This window comes from Camelina sativa, chromosome 2 (assembly GCF_000633955.1).
Source record: "Camelina sativa cultivar DH55 chromosome 2, Cs, whole genome shotgun sequence".
NCBI lineage: Eukaryota > Viridiplantae > Streptophyta > Magnoliopsida > Brassicales > Brassicaceae > Camelina > Camelina sativa.
In genome coordinates, this window is record NC_025686.1 from 630,297 (window position 1) to 650,116 (window position 19,820).

Below are 19,820 nucleotides of genomic sequence, written 5' to 3' on the forward strand. Positions count from 1 at the left end.
TTCGCTATATATCTATTTTTTTGTCTTTAAATAAAATGTGGGATATGAGTTTTTGTTTTTGAAATAAGCATGCAATGTAATATAGTGATTTATGTCAATATTATTAGTGTTTTACCATTTATGTCAATATTATTACTGTCAATATAATATAGTGATTTATGTCAATAATTATAAATGTTTTACCACTTAATTATTCGCAATGACGCTACTGTATTTAAAGAAAAAAAAATAATAAACGGTTTTATGGACATCTTTAAAAGTGATAATTTTACATGGTCCAAAAAAAATATTTATAGGTAAGAAAATTGAATAAAAATACATTTTAATTGAGGAAAAAAAAGCAATGTGAATGTTATTAATTTTCTCTTTAAAGTTATAGAACATGTTGAACAAAAACTCAATAGTCAAATATTATACGTGAATCGTAAAAAAACCAAAGAAATTGCATGATCATTACGTCATCCGCATATTACAAATCATAGCCGACATCTTCTTTATCATCTCTCTCTATCAAAAAAATTTGGTTAAAGAAAAAAAAAAAACTCCAACGTCAAAGTTATTTTGTCACCTTTTCTTAATTTTAAAACAAAACTTTCTTTCAAATACAGAAAAAAATAAAAATAAAATAAAAACGAAAAAAAAAAACATCCACCATTAATACAGCTCAAACCCAACTTTCTCTCCCCTTTTTTCTTTAAAGTTTTGAATATCTAAAAGTCTCTCTTTTAATTTCTCTAATATATTTTTTTAATCAGAACCATACACACACATTCATCAAATCCATATTCATGCAGCTGTTACATTTTATTATACTCCCTTTTTAAGTGTGTTGTTGCATATGTGCTTAATTATATTCCCTCATCACAACCTCAACCTCAATCTCAATCTCAATCATGTTTCCAATCTCAATCATGCTTCTTCTTCCACTTTGTTTCTAATCTACCTGGATCACAATCTTTAACCAAAAAGCTCATTTTAGTTATATAATTTTCATATCTAGATGAAGATCACCAAAACTCATTTGGTTCTTCTTCATCGTCGTCGTCGTTCTTGATTTTTTTTTTCTTGGCAATGGGATCTACAACGATCAATACAAATCTTGGTCTCATTATCACCGTCTTCGTCTTCTGCGTCATATCTAATTTACATTCCATGGTTCACTGCGCCAACAACAACAACAGCATTGGAGATTTGATTCCTCCGGTGAATCCAATAACCGGAGAAACAAACGAGTAATTATCAGCTAACCGGAAGTAAACAGAAACAAACGACCAACATGAATGATCTCAAGAAACTGAATCTTTCGATCAAGAGAGACGATCGCATCGTGATCAAATTCGATCCTTACGCTTCTCATGAACGTAGAGGAATCAAATGCATTGCCTTCGGTGACAATGGTTCGTTTTCGAGTTTCAGCGATACGATACGGGACTACGAATGTGCCGCTAATGATTCTCATGGGCACTACGCACTCGTGGTTCTAAACCGGAAACCTAAACCGAAACACGAACCGGAGGTGGTTAGGAGGAATTGGTGGTGGTTTGTTTTAACCGGGATTGGAGTTTCGGTTATCGCTGTTGTGGTGATCGTTTTTGTGGTGAAATTGGTTAAGAAAAAGAGGTTAAGAAAGATGGAGAGAGAGTCGGAGAAGAGTGAGACGATCGGAAATGTTTGGATTGGTCGGAGTAGAATGCCGTCGGCGACGATGGTGAGAACTCAGCCATGTTTGGAATATCATGAAGATCTTCCTTCTTCTTCTAATATACCTTGATTTTTTTTTTTACTTTTTACTTTTGTAGTTTCTGGCTTATGTGTACAGTAAGTGAGTTACAACATTCAAAGTTTCAAGTTTGTTTATTTTTGAACAATTCTTACCGTTTTTTTGTCTTTCTTATGCATGAGTAAAACTGTACGTTCGTCGTTTTTGCACTCCATTGCTACCTATTAGCTAGTTCTAAGTTTGGAGGGGGCAATTTATAAATGTTAAAAACTACTCAGTATAATAACTTACTATTTGGTTGGTAGATTTGTGAATGAAACATTCAAAACATTTACACTTTAAATACGTAGTACAGGGGATGGGAGTACAAAACATGAACTCAATCAAATCTTATATAATATGAGAAGGTTTTTTCAGCTTTTGCTAAGGAGATGACATTTGGCATCTTATCTATCTAACACGTGTCTTTTTTTATTGTTTAGATTTAATTAACTAAATTTATTTGTACTTTAGACTTAAGTAACTATTGGCCCATAAAAGAAAAAACAACAAAAAAAACTCTCAACATTTCCTTTTCTCTTTTTTCAATTAAAAACCATTTGTAGGCCTCTACTGATTTAAAACCACCATTTATCAGTTTGTGGTTTAATCTTAGGAAAAAATAATCATAGTTTATTTTGAAATGATAAATACTCCCTCCGTTTCAAAATATAAGATGTTTTGGAGAAGTTTGTTGTTTCATAATATAGGATGTTTTCAAATTCCAATGCAACTTTTAGATTAATTTAGTATTTTATATTATGCAGTATTGTTTCTGATTGGTTGAACTTGTTAAAAGTAAAGACTTCTTAATCTGCGTGCTTTGCTTAAAACATCCTATATTTTGAAACGGAGGGAGTATGAGTTTCAATCTTATGTATGATTCAGGGGCAAGAACAGTTTTTAAATTATATAAAAAATTGATTTATGGGTTTCAATCTTATAAATAATTCATGAGCAATAAAGAATTCTAGATTATGTTAGATTGTAAGATATTTATATGTTCTCAAAATTATTTTATCAATTCATAAATCTTACATAATATGACAAGGTTTCACTTAACTTTTCCTTTCGAGCTGACATGTGGCACTTTGTTTTTTTGACACATGTTCCCTCTTTAGTAAATGTATTGTTTTCAACCTTCTGCTTTCCATAAATTGGTTAATGTTTTAGTGTGTTAAAAAACCCAATATATATGGACCTACGACTGAATTAATGTTACTAATGGGCCATATGTATTCTTCACAATTACAAAATTAGAACATGGTTAATATTGACTTCTTTATCGTCGATCAATAAACCGTGTAAGGCTAAGAGATTGGTGTATTGAAACAATATTTAGTAACGTCCCATTATCACCTTTAAATCCCAATAAATTAGTTTACATTTATACATTTATAAATTGTTTAGTCATAAATATATATTCTAATCTCTTATTTTCTTCATCTAAAATTCTGTAGAGTCCCATTAATTTAAAACCGGCAAATTGTCCTACGTACTATAGTTAGTTGCTGACTGGCTGGTTCCTTAATATGTTTTTGATGTGATTGTATTCTATTTCGTACCCAAATTATTGTCATGATTCTAGGAAAGTCTCATGTCTCTGAAACTTTTTTTCTTTAGATCAAGTAAATGAAACTGCTCATTGCACAATTCTTTTTAAAATGAAAACGGAGGATTCAAGATCTCGGACAAGGAATTGAAGTTTATGCAAGCATGTAAAGTAGTAGTCTGGACTTGTGGTTAGGGGGTGGAGAAAACCTTTACGGAATGACCAAACAATCAATTAAAAAATTTAGTTACTTTGATTTTCTCCTCTTAAGCTTTTTCCTCACAACATATTGAGTAAGGTGTAATGACATTTGTCTGTTTTAGCTCAACGAGTTCGTAAAGGTTAATTACGACATGAAGACACAATGAAGCCTACGTGCATGTACACTACGACATATTTATAAAGTCAAAGGAATCCGTAACATTTTTTCTTGACAGGGAAGAATTCTTTCCGTTCTACAATTTCACAGAGATTTTACCAGAGTTTCACGATGACATCTATCAAAAATAAACAATGCAACTTAGCCTAATTAAGATGTATCCCGGACAGAGGTGTATAATTGCTTTAGAAAACAAATTTTTTGAGTTTAAAATTTAATTATAAATTCTTTTATTTAGGCTGTTATTCTAACTAGGATATTTTTAAAGATTACTACTACGGATAGGGAGACTCAAAGCTTAAAATAGATGATCAGATCTCTAATACATGTGGAAAGAAAGACATTGAAGAAAAACCTTTTATTTACCAGGTGATTTGTAATTGACTTCAGTTAACTTGTGATATGGGACTTTAATTTCAACTTTCGCTTATGTCTTCACTTAACAACAAGACAAAAATGATGAGGATTTCCTTTAATAATGTCGAAGTGAATAAAATCACCAAAAGGTGATCTTTATTTTTTTAAAAATTTGTTTAAAGCCACTAAATAGGCTATGAAGGATTCATATCATTTTTCGTCTTTTGTTGACAGGACAAAAAATGTGCTTGTGATATTAGGGATAATTATAGTATAACAAGTATTGTACTTCCAAAAGGGATAATTATCACTTCAATTCCATATCTTTACAATGGTCATTTTTAATAGACTACTACTTATGGTTACAGTTACATCAGTGAATAAAAATAAATATTATAGCATTTTACATATTGTTAAAATACAGAAAATATAGGAAAATATTCTTTATGGAATCTCAATTTTTTTTGGATTTTAATTAAATCTAAATAAAAAATACTATTGAAGTTTGAATTCTTGGTGAATTAGAGAGTAAAGACACATGAATAAACCTTAAAATATTATTTAAAATTATTTTATTTAAATTTTCTCGAAGTTGGATAAATATTGATCGACCAATTTAATGTTTAATATCATTTTAATGTTTATAAATACATTACATAAACCATCTATTTTGTAATCACAAATTTTGCCATGAATGTATTGTAAAGTGATTACACCGCAAAACAACACGTCCTAATTACAGAAGAGAATCAGTCTAAGCTTGTAAACATGTTGTTATTAGATAAAGTAAACATGATTAATGATATTCATTATACATGAGGATGTAGTTTTAGTTACTTAAGATACATGACTCTTCCCATAAAAATAAACCATTTTAATCAATAGAAAAAGAATCCCAATTAAAAAAAATGAAAATCTAACGTAAAAAATGAAATTACCAATGAAACAAATGATAATTATATTCTAAAAACTAAAGTTACTGAAAAATACGAAGACAAATCCGTGCGTAGCACGGAGCAACTTCTAGTAAATATATATTACTATGGTTTGGTAATATCAGTGTATATCACTAATATACTTCGTTCCTACAGTCCACAGATTTTAAACGGATGTAGATAGATTATAGGTATTGGATCAAGCCAATTATTTCTGTTAATTAGCCTGTCATTACGTACGTAGTATCAAATTATTAATTTCAAAGGGTTATCTTATCTAACAATGATGGAACTCGTATTTGAATAGTAATTGACGCATGGATTAGTCAAACAAAAAAATGAACTGTAATATACTTGATCAGTACTTATCAATAAATAATATGTGGTATATGATTCAGTAATGTCCTTATAATTAATAATATACGGCACAACAAGATAGAGGATCAGTCGTCACTTACACTTTAAAAAGATTTATATAATTCAGTACGCACGAAAAAGATGACAAAAAGAAATGTCATTAGTTAACTAATTTATCAATGCAATAAACTAAGGAGAATCAAATGATTAGGAGAACAATCGATCTGTAAAGCATATTACACATATTTAAACAAATTCATATATTATTATCTTATAGAATTTAGTTTGTCACAATATGCTTAGTTGGTGGATAGCTTACAAAACTCATCATATCTAAACAACTAACAACTAGTATACATCTTATGTCACTATTAAGGCGGGCATAGGTTAATGAGTGTGAATGGAGGATATGATATCGAACCATCGAGAATGGCCATAGAAATGTGGTGGTTTGCGGCCTCCGTCGCGTGAATTCCATCCCAACTCACGTAATTGTGTGGATCACGGCAAGCTTTGGCCGTCGCAGAAGAATTCCCAATCACTTTGGTGTTGCCACAAAATAACTTCTGATCGAAATTGTACGGACGTCCACCGTATCCACAACAAGCTTTAATACCATATTTCAAACCTTTTGATATGATAACAAAACAAAAGATTCGGTTTAAGTAAGTAAAGTATTAAGAAATTGAATTTCATCGGTTTAAGGATAACTAAACGAAACAAAGTTATGACATAAACTTACCGTAGGATTTGGGGTGTTGAAAGAGGTCGAGCAATATCTTGTGAGTGTCTAAGTAAATTACGGTAGCGTTCTTCAGTTCGGCTCTGGTCTCGGATAATGTCTTATTCAATAACTCGTTGTAGTATTTGACGGCGTTGTTTACAGAAATGAGACATCCAAATTTGTCTAAATCCGAAACGGTATGAGTATAACCGGTTAAAATCGCCGGGTAACATCCAACCGGGGCTAAGTTCAATACCAAAAATGTCCGACCACCTATTCCATATATCTCCTATAAGCAACAACATATAGCATAGCTTAGTGGATATAAAATGTATAAACCAAAAAACCTTATGGTGTTAGCAGTTTGGTACCTTAATCGTTCCAGCAATTTGGCCTATGACTTGTGGAAGATATTGTTTCACTCTATCAACTCCAATACTCGCTAAATTTGATGTGAAATCGTTTTGACCAATATAAAACGTGTATAGCGATTTTCCAAAAACATTCCTAGACGGTAAGATCTTCAATCCTATAACATAAGGGAATTTACGTCATTTGCTTTATTAAATTCATCATTCTTTTCACAAATCGTTTTTAGACATATATACCTGGTTGGTCTGAAGAATGTGACTCGTCGACTTTAACCTTGAACTGTTTCATCTGATTCAGCTGAATAGCGAGTGAGAAAGGGCTTATTCCAGAGACAAATAAAGACGTGTTTGGTAAGAGAACTGTGGATGCTAACGTCGCAAAGTTTGCACCGTGCCGAAAATCCGATCCAATAGATTGCAAATATGGGCTAAGGAAAGGCATTCCAAGAGATTTGGCTAAAAGAAAAATAACAACATATTACGTTTACTCATATAATGATCATTTCCGGCTAATAGTAGTAAAAAGGTAAAATAGATTTTGTTAGAAATAAAAAATATAACGCCTAATGATATCTAAACTATTTTATTTTGGATTCTAAATTTTACAATTTTCTTTTTGTAAGTTGTCGAGGGTCAGTATGCAATAATGCAAATATACACACTCTACGACTACGTATACATATTACATAGAACCGGTCTTAACTAATAGTTGTTTACCTAGAAAATCAATGATGAGACGACCGTCTGAAGCACGACCGGCCGGTTTCTTGAAGTAAGTCATTCCCCATGGACCGGATTGAGCCGGAAAAGCAGCCCAAAACCCACCAGTGTCCGAATTCGAGTCTCCAAAGTTGAAAATTGCTTCGAAATCACATTTTGAATAAGCTTTGTTATTATGCCCATAAAGCATCACAATAATCAAGACAAGAAGAGAGATAGCTATTCTTCTGTTTAAATTGGAAGCCATGATGTCTCTCTGTGTGTGAACAAAATGTGTGTTTGTATGTGAGAGTGAGGATGAGATATTTGGTGCTATATGATGATTCCTGTCGGTCCGTGACTTTTAAGTACTACGTGTATGTGTTTGCTATATATACGAGAAAAAGTACCAGGAAAAAAGAAGAAGCTGGTGACCATGAAGTCCTTTTAAGCCCAAAAAAAAGATAATAAAGCCCACTATATCATATTTTGTATGGCTTTATCAAATCAGGGACAATCACTGTAGTAATATGGGCGTATTTATAAAAGAAATGCATCCCGTGAGGCGCGAGGACCCTGCCTGACTAGTTCTTTTAGTCTTCCTTTATTAAGTGTAGGTCTCACACTAGTCAAGAACACATCAATCATCATGTGAAAGTTCAAATGTTTCTTATTTTAGAAAAGGGAACGATCTTTCTACTCTTCTTAATTTGGGTATCCGAACAATAACCCAATAATGGCCCAATAATAACCCAATAAAGGAGGGTACCGACGTAAAACTAATTATGTCTTGGATCGAGTCTAACCTGTACGCATCAAGTGGCTCCCGCTAGTATTTGTCCTCAAGAACACGTCACCTTGTCGGATTTGTCTTGAAATTCAATCAGGGAAAAAAGACCAATAAATCATTTTATAAAATAATTAAACTTTTATCAGATTTATATTCATTCTTTTTATTTAAAAGTTATTCTTAAATTCGGATTAAATCTTAGGCCACGGTGTTCGGATAGCCATTCGAATTCAGATTGGGTACTTCAGATTTTTGGATTTTTGATTTAAAATTATAACAATCGTCTCGGTATTTATTGACTTTAGGTTTGGATATTTCGGATTCGGATTTGGATTATCCAAATTTTTTAAAACTCAAATTCATAAAATCCAAATTTGCCTAAATTATACAAAAATATCCAAACTATCTAAAAATTTAGATTATTTTTACCTAAATTTACTAAAAATAGTTGAAATACTCAAAAATATCTAAAAAAATTAAAAATCTAAATATTTTGGATATTTATATTATTACAAATGTAAATACTAATAATATATTGATACTATATATCTATAATATGGGTATATAAAATATATTGATCCGTTCAGATTTGGATTTAAATCGGATTCAGATTTTTGGATTTATAGATTTTGAACACTTTCGGATATTTTAAATTTTCAAATATAAACTCACCTCAGATATTCAGATTCAGCTATTTTGCCCGTGTCTAATTAAATCTTTCAACCTGAGATTTGATGATGACAATAATAAGTATAAAGAATATTATATGTTTCCTTACGGATTTAAACGACATAGATTAATCTCAACTAGATATTCACCCGCGGTACACCGCGGGATTATATTTTTTATTTAGAAATACAAAATAATTTTTCTTTATTATATTAACTATATATATATAATATATTTTGTATTTTTTAACCTACTATAGTTTTACAATCAATACATTATATAGTGTATAATTTCCATTGTCTACATGTAGTGGTTTATTATATACAAGTTAGGATATCTTTATTATTCATTAAATTTAATTTAGTCAACAAATATATTTTTTGTGATTTTTCCTTTTCATTTACAATGTAGAGCTAGTAGTATTACATAATATATTCTATTTTTATAATTATATGAGTATACTATAATTTGATTTTGTAATTTTGGTTGTTTTATCTCTATATCATTTAACATTTTTGTATTTATAGTTGTGCAAGTCGATTAAAATGGTGGAGTGTTTTTTTTGTACAGTTTTATTTATATCAATTGTATCTTATTAGTATGGATCAAAAGTCTATATATTAATATATTAGCTACTCAAAAACACTTCGGTACAGAAGTAAATTTTTTTTTTAACAATTTGTATCAGTTCGGACCCCAAATTTTTTTTAAAATTAAAATTATTAATAACAGTTTAATCACTTGGCTTTTAAACACATGAAAATAAGTTGCTATCAACAGTTTTGTAGAGAATGTATTAATTAAATATAAAATATTTAATATTAATAATGTTGGTCTGATACTTTTAGAAATTTGAATTGGAAAAATCTTTTTAAGTTAGATTCCAAATTTGATATTATTTTAAATAAAAAAATAATTGTAAAATTAATGTTAATAGCATGATTGTAAATAAATTTCAATAAATGTTTCAAAAAATGTATATATAGATTCTCAACTAATCTCCCAATAAGATAAGATTTTTTTTTGTTAACCATTTTCAATTGGGTGGATCCAACGTGGCGATAAACCAAGTCATTGGTCAATAAATTAAAAAAAAAAAAAGATTTCAAGAGAAAATAGAAATAAAAAAAATATGAGCTGGCGTCGAATCCCACGTTGTCCGTAGGGACCACAACTGTATTCCTTATTCAGTGGGACACGTCAGCTTCAAAACCACTAACGGCCGACACAACTCAGTAGATCCCTAGAGTGGTCCCTACGCTAATCTTTTTGGTAAAATTTTAAAAACATCCAGACCGTTAGATGAAACGAATACTAGCCGTCGATCATGATCTAGATTTAACTAATTGGGTAAAAAAGAATCCGTAGTCCACGTTTCGTCATCCACGGAACCCAAAGGAATTATACATTATAGTTTAATTTTGGTATTTATTATTTTTAAAAAAGGAATAAAATCAGCAGCACGTAAAGACTACGTAGACCATCTCTAGATGAACGGTGACGATTATGACTACGTGTACCAATCGTTCTTTTAAAGGCAATATTTTTCAAAATATGTCCAGCGCTGCAGCGCAGGTCTAGGTGGCCAGCTCAGCATTTGCGTTCCCTTTACAAACCTTTCAAGATGATGACACGTGTACGGTGACGTGTGCTTCAGCCTCTTGGCGCTCCTCTCTCTCTCTCTTTTTTTTTTTCTTCTGCTTCGTTCGCCTTCCTCTCTCTCTTCTTTACCGAACTCTGGTTCTAGAGAGAGAAAAAACCATTCTTTTCGAGTTAGAGAGAGAGAGAGAAGCGAATTGTTTTTTTTCTTTTTAAGAGCAATTCGAATTGTTTACCGTCAAACTCCACCAGGTACGTTTTTAGATTTTTGGTTTCTTTTATATTTATTCAATTAATTTTACTGTGTAGTTTCTAGAGGTAAATTTGTAATCAGCTCTGTTGTTTTCTCGAGAAATTTTGTAACCGACGCAAAAAATTTCTAGGGAAAGAGTTGAATTAGTTTTCTAGGAAAATCTGAGAACCCCCGCGAAAAAAAGAACTCAAAGTTTGAATTTTTATTATTGGTAGATACAGTGATGCTCTGTACTTGATAATTTTAATTGGATCTCTCTGTTCATAAGAATAATTGTTTATCGCAATTTTAACTTATCGTTTGATGTCCGAAACTGCAAGATCTAGGTGTAAATGTATATCTACTGTTCTTTTAGGTTTATGGTTTTACACAGGAAAATCTTAAAGATCTGGTTATGTTTTATGTTACTGTGTCAGTGTTACACTACTCTGCTTTGAGGAATAATGGGTAGCAACGAAGAAGGAAACCTCACAAACTCTGCTGATAAGCCAACGCAAGCTGCTCCTGTAAGTGTAAGTCATGAATCTATTGAAACTGATTGGTTTAGTTACAGAGTTTTTGATTGCTGTTCTGTTCTTGGTGTATCTGTCTACAGGAGCAGAGTAATGTTCATGTGTATCATCATGACTGGGCCGCTATGCAGGTTTGACCTTTGTTTGAAACTCCTGTATGAATTGTGGATTGTGGTCATTAGCCTTACATATGTTCTGAATGATATAGCTTATTTTCTCATGGTACTGTAGGCATATTATGGATCTAGAGTTGCTATACCACAATATTACAACTCTAATGTGGCAACTGGTCATGCTCCACCCCCTTACATGTGGGCTTCTCCATCGGTACTGTTAATTTAAATTTGTTGAATGGATATGCTTAAGTATATGCATTTAGAATATTTATTTATTTATTTGAGTCTGATTTTTGCTTAATTGTTCTTAGCCAATGATGGCTCCTTATGGGGCACCATATCCACCATTTTGCCCTCCTGGTGGTGTTTATGCTCATCCTGGTGTTCAAATGGTATCACCCCTTCTTCTTTTGATTTGTTACTTTACTCATTGCATGTTTGAATCAGACCATTTTTACTGATTTGAGTTTTCTCTCTTGACCAGGGGTCACAACCACAAGGTCCTGTTTCTCAAGCAACGCCTGCTGTAAGTCACTTTTGTTTTGTGTGAATGGTCGCTAAAAATTGTGATGGATATGAATATGAGAATACATATATTTGCAGGTTACTACTCCTTTGGCCATTGATGCTCCAGCTAACTCCCCTGGAAATACGGATCATGGGTTCATGAAAAAACTGAAAGAGTTTGATGGACTTGCAATGTCAATAAGCAATAACAAAGTTGGGAGTGCTGGACATAGCAGCAGTGAACATAGGAGCTCTCAGAGGTTTGTCAAACTAACACAACTCTTTCTTATTCAAAAGAGACTTAGGGTTCATTATTATTATTCTTAGATAGATAATAACGTGGTTTTGATATTACTAGCTCCGAGAATGATGGTTCAAGCAATGGTAGTGATGGTAATACAACTGGGGTATGTAGCCTTTCTTTGAACTTACTAATCTTTCTCTGTTGAAGTTCTTAATTTATAGCAGTCTGTTTTACCACAGGGAGAACAATCTAAGAGGAAAAGACGACGAGAAAGATCACCAAGCACAGGTATTTTTTCCTGAAAAGAACACAACACAAGTAATTGCAACTGCTTAAAAAGCTTAATGGCTTCTTGTTCTTGGTAGGTGAAAAACCTTCATCTCAAACCAGTCCTCCCCTTAGAGGTGAAAATGAGAAGGCTGATGTGACCATGGGGACTCCTGTTATGCCCACAGCAATCGATTTTCAAAACTCTGGTGGCATGAACGGTATCCCACAGCCATGGGTATACTATTCTTGCACCTCTCTTATTGAACTCGTTTTATTCTTGGCATCCTCTTTTTGTTGTTTGTTTATTGGTAGTGGTGTGTTTATCTGCAGAATGAGAAAGAGGTTAAACGAGAGAAGAGAAAACAGTCAAACCGAGAATCTGCTCGAAGGTCGAGACTTAGGAAGCAGGTGATAATATTGCTACTAAACTTTAGTAACTAAAGAGGTGGAAGCTAAAAAAAGTTTCATATTTACACTTAATGGGTCTGTGTGTTGTTCATGTAGGCTGAAACTGAACAACTTGCTGTCAAAGTTGACGCACTAGTAGCTGAGAACATGACTCTGAGGTCAAAAGTAAGCCAACTAAACGATGAGTCAGAGAAACTACGGCTGGAGAACGAAGCTTTACTGGTAAGTGATAACAGTCTACTCATCATACCACACATTTTGATTATAGGTGTATTGGTCATAAATAACAGATAAGCTATTCCTCTCTAGGATCAACTGAAAGCGCAAGCAACTGGGAAAACAGAGAACCTAATCTCTAGAGTTGACAAGAACAACTCCGTATCAGGTGGTAAAAATGTGCAGCATCAACTGTTAAATGCAAGTCCAATAACCGATCCTGTCGCGGCTAGCTAACGGTGATATCTTCTTCTTCTTTCCGGGTTGTGAATGTAACTTAAAAAAGGAGACTTTGTTTTTCTTAGATTCGTAGAGCTCTCTGCTATTGTGAGCAGAAAGAAATTGATGTAATATAATATCGTTTAAGAGGTTCGGTACGTATGGTCTGGTGTGCTGTGACTACTTGATTGATGGAAAGCTAGGTTTTAGTCATATAAGCGAATGTATTAGAGAGACAAGGGGAGACATATTTTGATGGTCTTTCGTTTCGTAATCGCTCTGTGTAGTCTTCTCTATTAACAAACACATTTTGTGTGTGGGTTTTTAGTTTTTACTTATTTTTGAGATATTATCATTACTCTATAATTATAATCTATATCGACGTGCTTCCCTCAACCCGTAAACGTGACTACGTGAGTTGTGACCAAAGTGTTTGTTTTGACAGATCTACATAATACCATTTTTACAGAGATTTGTCACACTCTATCGCGTATACATCCGTTGGTATAATTAAAAAAATCATTGAGCGATTCACATAACAGAGAGCCAATAAAACAGCTCGTCGGTAGAAGAAATTTCAGTAAGTGGCCAAAGTGTCGGGAACAAATCGAATTATTATTGTGTTCGTTTGGTATAGGACAAGATATACAGAAGACTAGTATTGTATTAGACACGAAATCACAACATTTTTATAGTATTTTAAGTAACAATGAAAGACTTTTCAGAATTCATTTTTTGTAATTAATACCTAAACTAATACATGCAGAAGAAGAGAGATCATAATAACACAAGTTCAACAAGTACCACCGGCGACAAAGAAATGGCGGGAGAAACGCTGCTTAAACCGGTTCTTCAAAAACCACCAGGCTACCGTGAGCTCCACTCACAACCACAAACTCCACTCGGATCATCTTCATCAACAACATCATCAACAGCGCTTCGACGCCGACCAAAACATACGATTCCGGCGTCGTTTTATCCGACGAAGAAGAAGCAATGGAGTCGTTGCCGCGTCTTTTGTTGCTGCGTCTGCATCACAGTCGCCATCGTCATACTCCTACTTACCCTAGCCGTCTCCGTCTTCTTCCTTTGGTACAGCCCGAGGCTCCCCGTCGTACGTCTCGCCTCCTTCCGCGTAAGCACTTTCAACTTTGCCGGTGGAAAATCCGGCGACGGTTTGTCGCAGTTGACGGCGGAAGCCACGGCGAGGCTTGATTTTAGAAACCCTAACGGAAAGCTATGGTACCATTACGGCGACTCCGACGTAGAGGTGAGTGTAGGAGACGGTGATTTTGAAACGAGCCTCGGGTCAACGAGAGTCAATGGGTTTGTGGAGAAGCCGAGGAATCGGACGGTTGTGAACGTTCCGATCAAAGTGAAGAAACAACAGGTGGATGATCCGACGGTTAAGAGGCTTAAAGCGGAGATGAAGAGTAAGAAGTTGGTGGTGAGAGTAACGGCTAAGACGAAGCTGGGATTAGCTGTGGGAAGGCGTAAGATTGTTACGGTGGGGGTTAGTATCAGTTGCGGTGACGTGAGACTACGGGAGCTTGATTCAAAGATGAGTAAATGCACCATCAAAATGCTTAAATGGTACGTACCTATCGAATTTAATTAGAGTATTAAATCGGATTTAATGTTCATCTTGAAAATGCTAAAATTGTTATGTGTATGATTTCAATGCAGGATTAAATTGCACTCATGATGATTGATTCATTACGTTAAAGATATGGCCAAAGTTCAGCTTTACGAAAGAGGTCACTCATGTTATTTTTTATTTTTTTTCCTTTCTTGTTTTCACATTTCAATTCCATATAATTACGATCTATAGGAAAGATTAAATATGTATTACTTAATATACCTACCTGTAATATGAAAAGTTGGTTCTTTGTATGTTAAAAAAATTCGTACACACAAGTCACAAACAAGCCCCCCATGAATTTTATTTTGACACGGATACCAATTCATAAAAAAACAAGTACATAATCACGGAATTATTCAACTAAATAGCAAAGTTATCAATAAGAGTTGTAACAATAATTGAATGCGAAAAAGACTAGCCCAAACATGTAGTAGCACAAACTGCAGTACCAAATGTAGTTGGCCACTGACTTATTTGAAAAGCATAAACCCAATCTATAAGGAAAAAAAAAAGAGAAAGAAAAGAGTTTGGCTAAGCCACTATAGCCTTTATCCTTCCCACCGGATGTTGAAAAGGAGATAAATAAAGCCCCTAAAATTTTTGAACTTCTCTTCTGTCTCCTCTGGCTACAAAAATAGAAGTGTGTTTTCTTGTCGACCCATATTATATCAGATGACTCAGTCTGATATCCTAAACTCCACTCCTAAGACATCTTTCACCATCTCATATGTCACAAAGGCAATCGCAATCGATGGTACAACCTGTAAAGAACATTTTTTTAACTTTCTTGAGAAAAAATGTTCCATCCATCTTCAAAGAAACACAGAAGAAATTGGGTTTTGGTAAATGAAACAAACCTTCACTGAGTTGGGGACCAAACCCTTGTACAATGCTCCAAAGCCTTCATGACGAACTGTTTTCCTAAATGCATCAACCATACCAGTGTATTCAAGCGAAGCCTTGCTTCTCCCTTCGCCTGTAACAACAGAGGAAGCATCTTTCCACCCGACCATTTGCATTCTCCTACGAATCACGTCCAGCGGATAAGCAATTGTTTGACCAACTGTTCCAGCTATTGCACCACAAGTGAGCCTCGTTACAATCGTCAGCTCATTGTTTTCTACTAGACCAAAGGGGTTGTCTTTAACTAGCCAGTCCTTTAGAGACTCATACACCGCAAAGTTCAAACCCACATATGGAACCTGCATTTACCGGAAACGTCTCATAAGATGGTAGATTTGTAATATTTCGTCTGGTTAAGAGGAAAAATACGAGACTTACAACTCCAATCACTGACGGAAGCCAACCACGGTACAAGGCCCGTGGACCTTCCTCTCGCAGGACAGTTGACAAAGCATGAGCAATTCCTCTATATTGATATGGAGAGTTTGCCGTCTGTGCACGTATTCATATTTGCAGAGTTACAACGATGAGCTATATAAGGCTCTTGCAATTACCAAGTTGGGGGTACGAAAAGTTACCTGTACAGTTAGCCTCCCACGAACCATATCCATTGGGTATGTTGCAGACATGGCTATGATTCCAGCAGTTGCACCAGCTCCAAGCCGTAAAAGGGGAGTGAGCTGGGCATTTTCTGCAGAAACGTCATAGAGCTATTAACCATAGAATCTTATAAACAGAGTACCATTGCACCATCGATACGAAAGGCTTGTGATAATATGAGTACAACATAGCTCCAAAGGCTTCATTTAGAAACTTAAATTGAAGGCTAAAGCGATAAGTAATACCGTGCACAGATTCTTCAACAGGGAAATAATAAAAATCTTATGCTGAAATCAATTTACCATTTCCCGTCTGCTGACGATACATGTACAGTATTCCCCTACAAGAAAGAGAGAGAAAGCATAGATTAGATAAAAATACATATTGAGAAGTATGGTGTATCAAGATAACAGAGTAAAAAAGAAGTTTAGAGGTCTTACTTTGAAGCTTGCTCATAGCTGAAAAATTTCACAGCCGAATTTGGAACAATACGAGCACAGTTGGTACCATTTCCTTTGAACAGTCCACGAATGCCCTCAGTTCTCCAAATATACTTCAGCCCTTGGACTGTCCCACTATACTTTATATTATGCGGATTTTGCACCTACACATATTTACAATTAAACAGGACGCTAAGTCACCAATGATTATACATGTTCCAAAACAAAAGCAAGCAACCAAAAACAAACCTGAAGTAATATCTTCATCCTTTCCAGAGGTGCAACTGCAGTTCGTGACCTAATAAAAACACGAATTCCCTAGTGAGAAATATAAAAAAAGATACTAAATTTGCTCATTGAATGTAACGACATAGAGACTGATAGATAAAGCAACTAGCTGATCTTTCTTTTATATGTCAATCACACAAACCTAAATCAAGTAAAGATGGCCTCTTTCTCCAACCTATACCTCTATTAACCATATCTCAATCCTTGGGACATTCACATGTACCTCTTTATTTGACTGATTCAACACGGATTCCAATCCCAAGATAAATAAAGGTAAGTGACTGATCTACTACTCAGCAAACAGATCAACATCAATAAAGTTCTGATTTTTTCATGTTAACCTATGAATAGAGGACAAAAACAATGAGTTCTCAATCCAATTTGGCCTTCTCGAAACAAATTAGAAAGAACCAACGAACAGTCCTACTCAACATTTCTAAAGATCTTTCATTTTCACACAAAAATGGGAAAAAAAATCTGAAATGAGAGAAATGAGAGAAAGGACTCACACTCCACCAGCGACACCACCGGCGAAAAGAGACTTGCAGATGCTGAGAACAGCATAACTAGGAGCTTTGACTCCTTCCCTCGCTAACTTCGCTTCCTCCGCCAGATTAACGATCGTTGAAACAGCTGCTGATTCACTCCTCTTCACATCCTCTGATGCCATCTGATTAATAAAAAATCACCCCAACCCACTTCACTATTATAAATCGCCAAATCAGTCCTCTTTACGATCCCTAAATGATTTCTTTCACAAGATTAAATCTTTGATCTCTCAACGTACGACCAAAAACCCTAACAAGAAATCTCCGATTTAGAGTGGATCGAGAAGAGAGAGATCAAAAGCACAAATCTAACCCCTTTCTCTCTCTTTGTGTCCCGGCGGCGATGATGATAAAAAAGCCAAAAGGAACACAACCTACTACTGATTTAGCCTGAACCATCACGACGCCGTTTTAATGGCACCTTTCTGTTGTCAAAAAATTGCAAACCAACCCTTATGTTTTACTACGTTCTGTAAAGTTGCCCTTATACTTCATAAATTGCAGAAAATCCATCATTTCATTGAAAAAATTTGCACGTCAGCTGTGTAAGTTGACTGTGTGGCGATTGGTAGCCGTTGTTCTGATTATTTTAGTTATACTCAACGTCACACACAATTCGTAATGCATGCATCTCCTAAGTGCTTAAAAGGTTAAAGATTTAAACTATTATACACACTCGAATTTTACATTTAAGAGGTTGTTAGTGATTCTGTGATTGTAGTCCAAGTATTATACACTCGAATATAAGACATGACACTCGTATTATTATTATTCAATTGTTAAAGAGATTAGTTTGCAAAAAGGAAAGAATTTTAAAGTCAAGGGGTATATGCAAACAAAAATGGTTAGTTTAAGGATTAGTTTGCAAAGTTTACTTAAAATGTTGTATATATATCAGCAGTTGTTGTTATCCAACGCGCATAAAAAAGCGCGTAAGATATAATCTGTAAACGCCACGTAATGATGGTACAACTGTTAGTGCCTGATCCCGTTTGGTCAGTATGATCCGTTTTGGTCACTGAAAAAGAAGTAACCCTTCGTATCCACATAAATTTATGTGCTCATAATTTTTTTTATAAAAGTCAAATTCAATTTCTAAAATAATTTTAATTTTGATTTATACTTGAGGAATAGTTTTGTAGTAAATGCAAAAAGTTGTTTTTTTTCTTTTAAAAATATTGTTGGGCTTAATATGGAAAGAATGACAAAAGATAAAATAATTTTCCCTAAACATTTTTATTTTCGTAAGTATAGGAAAGAGACCCTAACTTATTAACTTGTCCCAAGATGATATATCAGATAATGTATCAAAGTTTTGTAAGAAAAAAGAAGAATTGGAGATGTGCCATCAATCTTGTTTCTTGTCTTTTCATAATTTTGAGGGGCCATACCCGAAATAGAAGCATCACCCTTAACGTTAGGTTTCACGGCGTTAACATGAAAATATTTATTAGAAACAAAAGAAATCGATCGACATCGAGTTTTTATGATTTTATAATACATACACTTTCACTACTTTATTGTTGAAAATTACACAAGTGGATGTGTATAAAAGTTGATGTCGGACCACAGTTGGAAAAACAAAAGAGAATCAAATACCGAAAGCCTTGTGGCTAATATTCTAGTACTATACTAGGATTTCATCCGCGATATATTGTGGGACTAAATTATAAATTATTGTATTTTAAATAATCATTTTTTATTTATTTAGTTTTCAAATTTTCAATTAATTAACTTTTTGTCTAATTAATTTAGAATTTTGTTTAGATTTTTTTTTTCTTCTTACGTTTTATAAAGTTTATAACCTAATTACATTAAATTTGTTATTAGATAGAATATAAAATTCTACATTTGTTTTGTTTACTAGAATTAAACAGAAGTATATGCTTATATAATATGTTAGTGTATATTTTTATGTATATTTAATTTTTTTTTTGGAATATTAAAAATGTGTTATAGTATGTGTAATATTTTGTAGTTCATATACTAAATAATTTATATGTTAATTTTCAAAACTATGATTACAAATCTATAGTATATATGAGATAAACTAATAATTTTAGTGTTGGTTCTATATTCCAAACCTACCATGCTAAGTGGGTCTGGCAACATATTCAAAAAATTTTAATCCGCAAATACTCATCATATGAAACCCGTGAAAGTAAAAATTATTTTTAAATACGTAATACAAAATAAAAATAAATCTAGAAATGAGATATCAAATTAAATGGTAAATATGTTTGTTACCTTTTAAAATCATACTGTTAGTTTTTTAAATGATATATTTTATATTTGATTTTGAACATATATTTTAGGGGGAAATCAATGCGTTGAGATCAAAAATCTCGCCCACGGATCCTCCTCCAAGATCGAAAATCAATTCGTGTCTTGGTTAGACCGATTGTTTAGGAAATTTGTGTATGGAGAAAATATTGTTTTGTAAAATTAAAAAATTAATATTAA

General features: G+C 33.6%; 5 protein-coding genes across 9 annotated transcripts; 3 read left to right on the plus strand and 2 right to left on the minus strand.

Moving 5' to 3' along the window:
* On the plus strand, positions 694–1,923 carry LOC104712492. The gene has a single exon (XM_010429411.2). The coding sequence runs from the start codon at positions 1,277–1,279 to the stop codon at positions 1,769–1,771; it is 495 nt and encodes a 164-aa protein (XP_010427713.1). The 5' UTR covers positions 694–1,276; the 3' UTR covers positions 1,772–1,923.
* LOC104712502 (GDSL esterase/lipase At4g01130-like) lies at positions 5,596–7,477 on the minus strand. The gene is made up of 5 exons (XM_010429421.2): positions 7,152–7,477; positions 6,672–6,890; positions 6,435–6,592; positions 6,082–6,352; positions 5,596–5,967 (listed from the first exon to the last, which is right to left on the minus strand). The coding sequence occupies exons 1-5, from the start codon at positions 7,399–7,401 to the stop codon at positions 5,711–5,713; spliced, it is 1,155 nt and encodes a 384-aa protein (XP_010427723.1). The 5' UTR covers positions 7,402–7,477; the 3' UTR covers positions 5,596–5,710.
* On the plus strand, positions 10,304–13,263 carry LOC104712513 (G-box-binding factor 2). Of its 4 annotated transcripts, none has more exons than XM_010429437.2 (13): positions 10,304–10,443; positions 10,861–10,950; positions 11,040–11,087; positions 11,188–11,283; positions 11,384–11,464; positions 11,557–11,598; positions 11,676–11,839; positions 11,938–11,986; positions 12,048–12,111; positions 12,189–12,328; positions 12,424–12,501; positions 12,598–12,723; positions 12,811–13,263. In XM_010429437.2, the coding sequence occupies exons 2-13, from the start codon at positions 10,888–10,890 to the stop codon at positions 12,952–12,954; spliced, it is 1,095 nt and encodes a 364-aa protein (XP_010427739.1). In that variant the 5' UTR covers positions 10,304–10,443; positions 10,861–10,887; the 3' UTR covers positions 12,955–13,263. The 4 variants fall into 4 exon arrangements, with proteins under 4 accessions (XP_010427739.1, XP_010427755.1, XP_010427732.1 ...); XM_010429453.2 differs by having other exon boundaries at positions 12,063–12,111; XM_010429430.2 differs by having other exon boundaries at positions 10,305–10,443; positions 10,861–10,956.
* Positions 13,338–15,092, plus strand: LOC104712550. 2 transcript variants are annotated; one of them, XM_010429482.2, is made up of 3 exons: positions 13,338–13,516; positions 13,703–14,529; positions 14,623–15,092. In XM_010429482.2, exons 2-3 carry the CDS (start codon positions 13,757–13,759, stop codon positions 14,639–14,641), a joined length of 792 nt encoding a protein of 263 aa, XP_010427784.1. In that variant the 5' UTR covers positions 13,338–13,516; positions 13,703–13,756; the 3' UTR covers positions 14,642–15,092. The 2 variants fall into 2 exon arrangements, with proteins under 2 accessions (XP_010427784.1, XP_010427775.1); XM_010429473.2 differs by lacking the exon at positions 13,338–13,516 and having other exon boundaries at positions 13,540–14,529.
* Positions 14,906–17,748, minus strand: LOC104712539 (mitochondrial adenine nucleotide transporter ADNT1). The gene is made up of 8 exons (XM_010429464.2): positions 17,319–17,748; positions 16,771–16,819; positions 16,522–16,685; positions 16,384–16,421; positions 16,060–16,172; positions 15,860–15,973; positions 15,436–15,780; positions 14,906–15,339 (listed from the first exon to the last, which is right to left on the minus strand). The coding sequence occupies exons 1-8, from the start codon at positions 17,477–17,479 to the stop codon at positions 15,256–15,258; spliced, it is 1,068 nt and encodes a 355-aa protein (XP_010427766.1). The 5' UTR covers positions 17,480–17,748; the 3' UTR covers positions 14,906–15,255.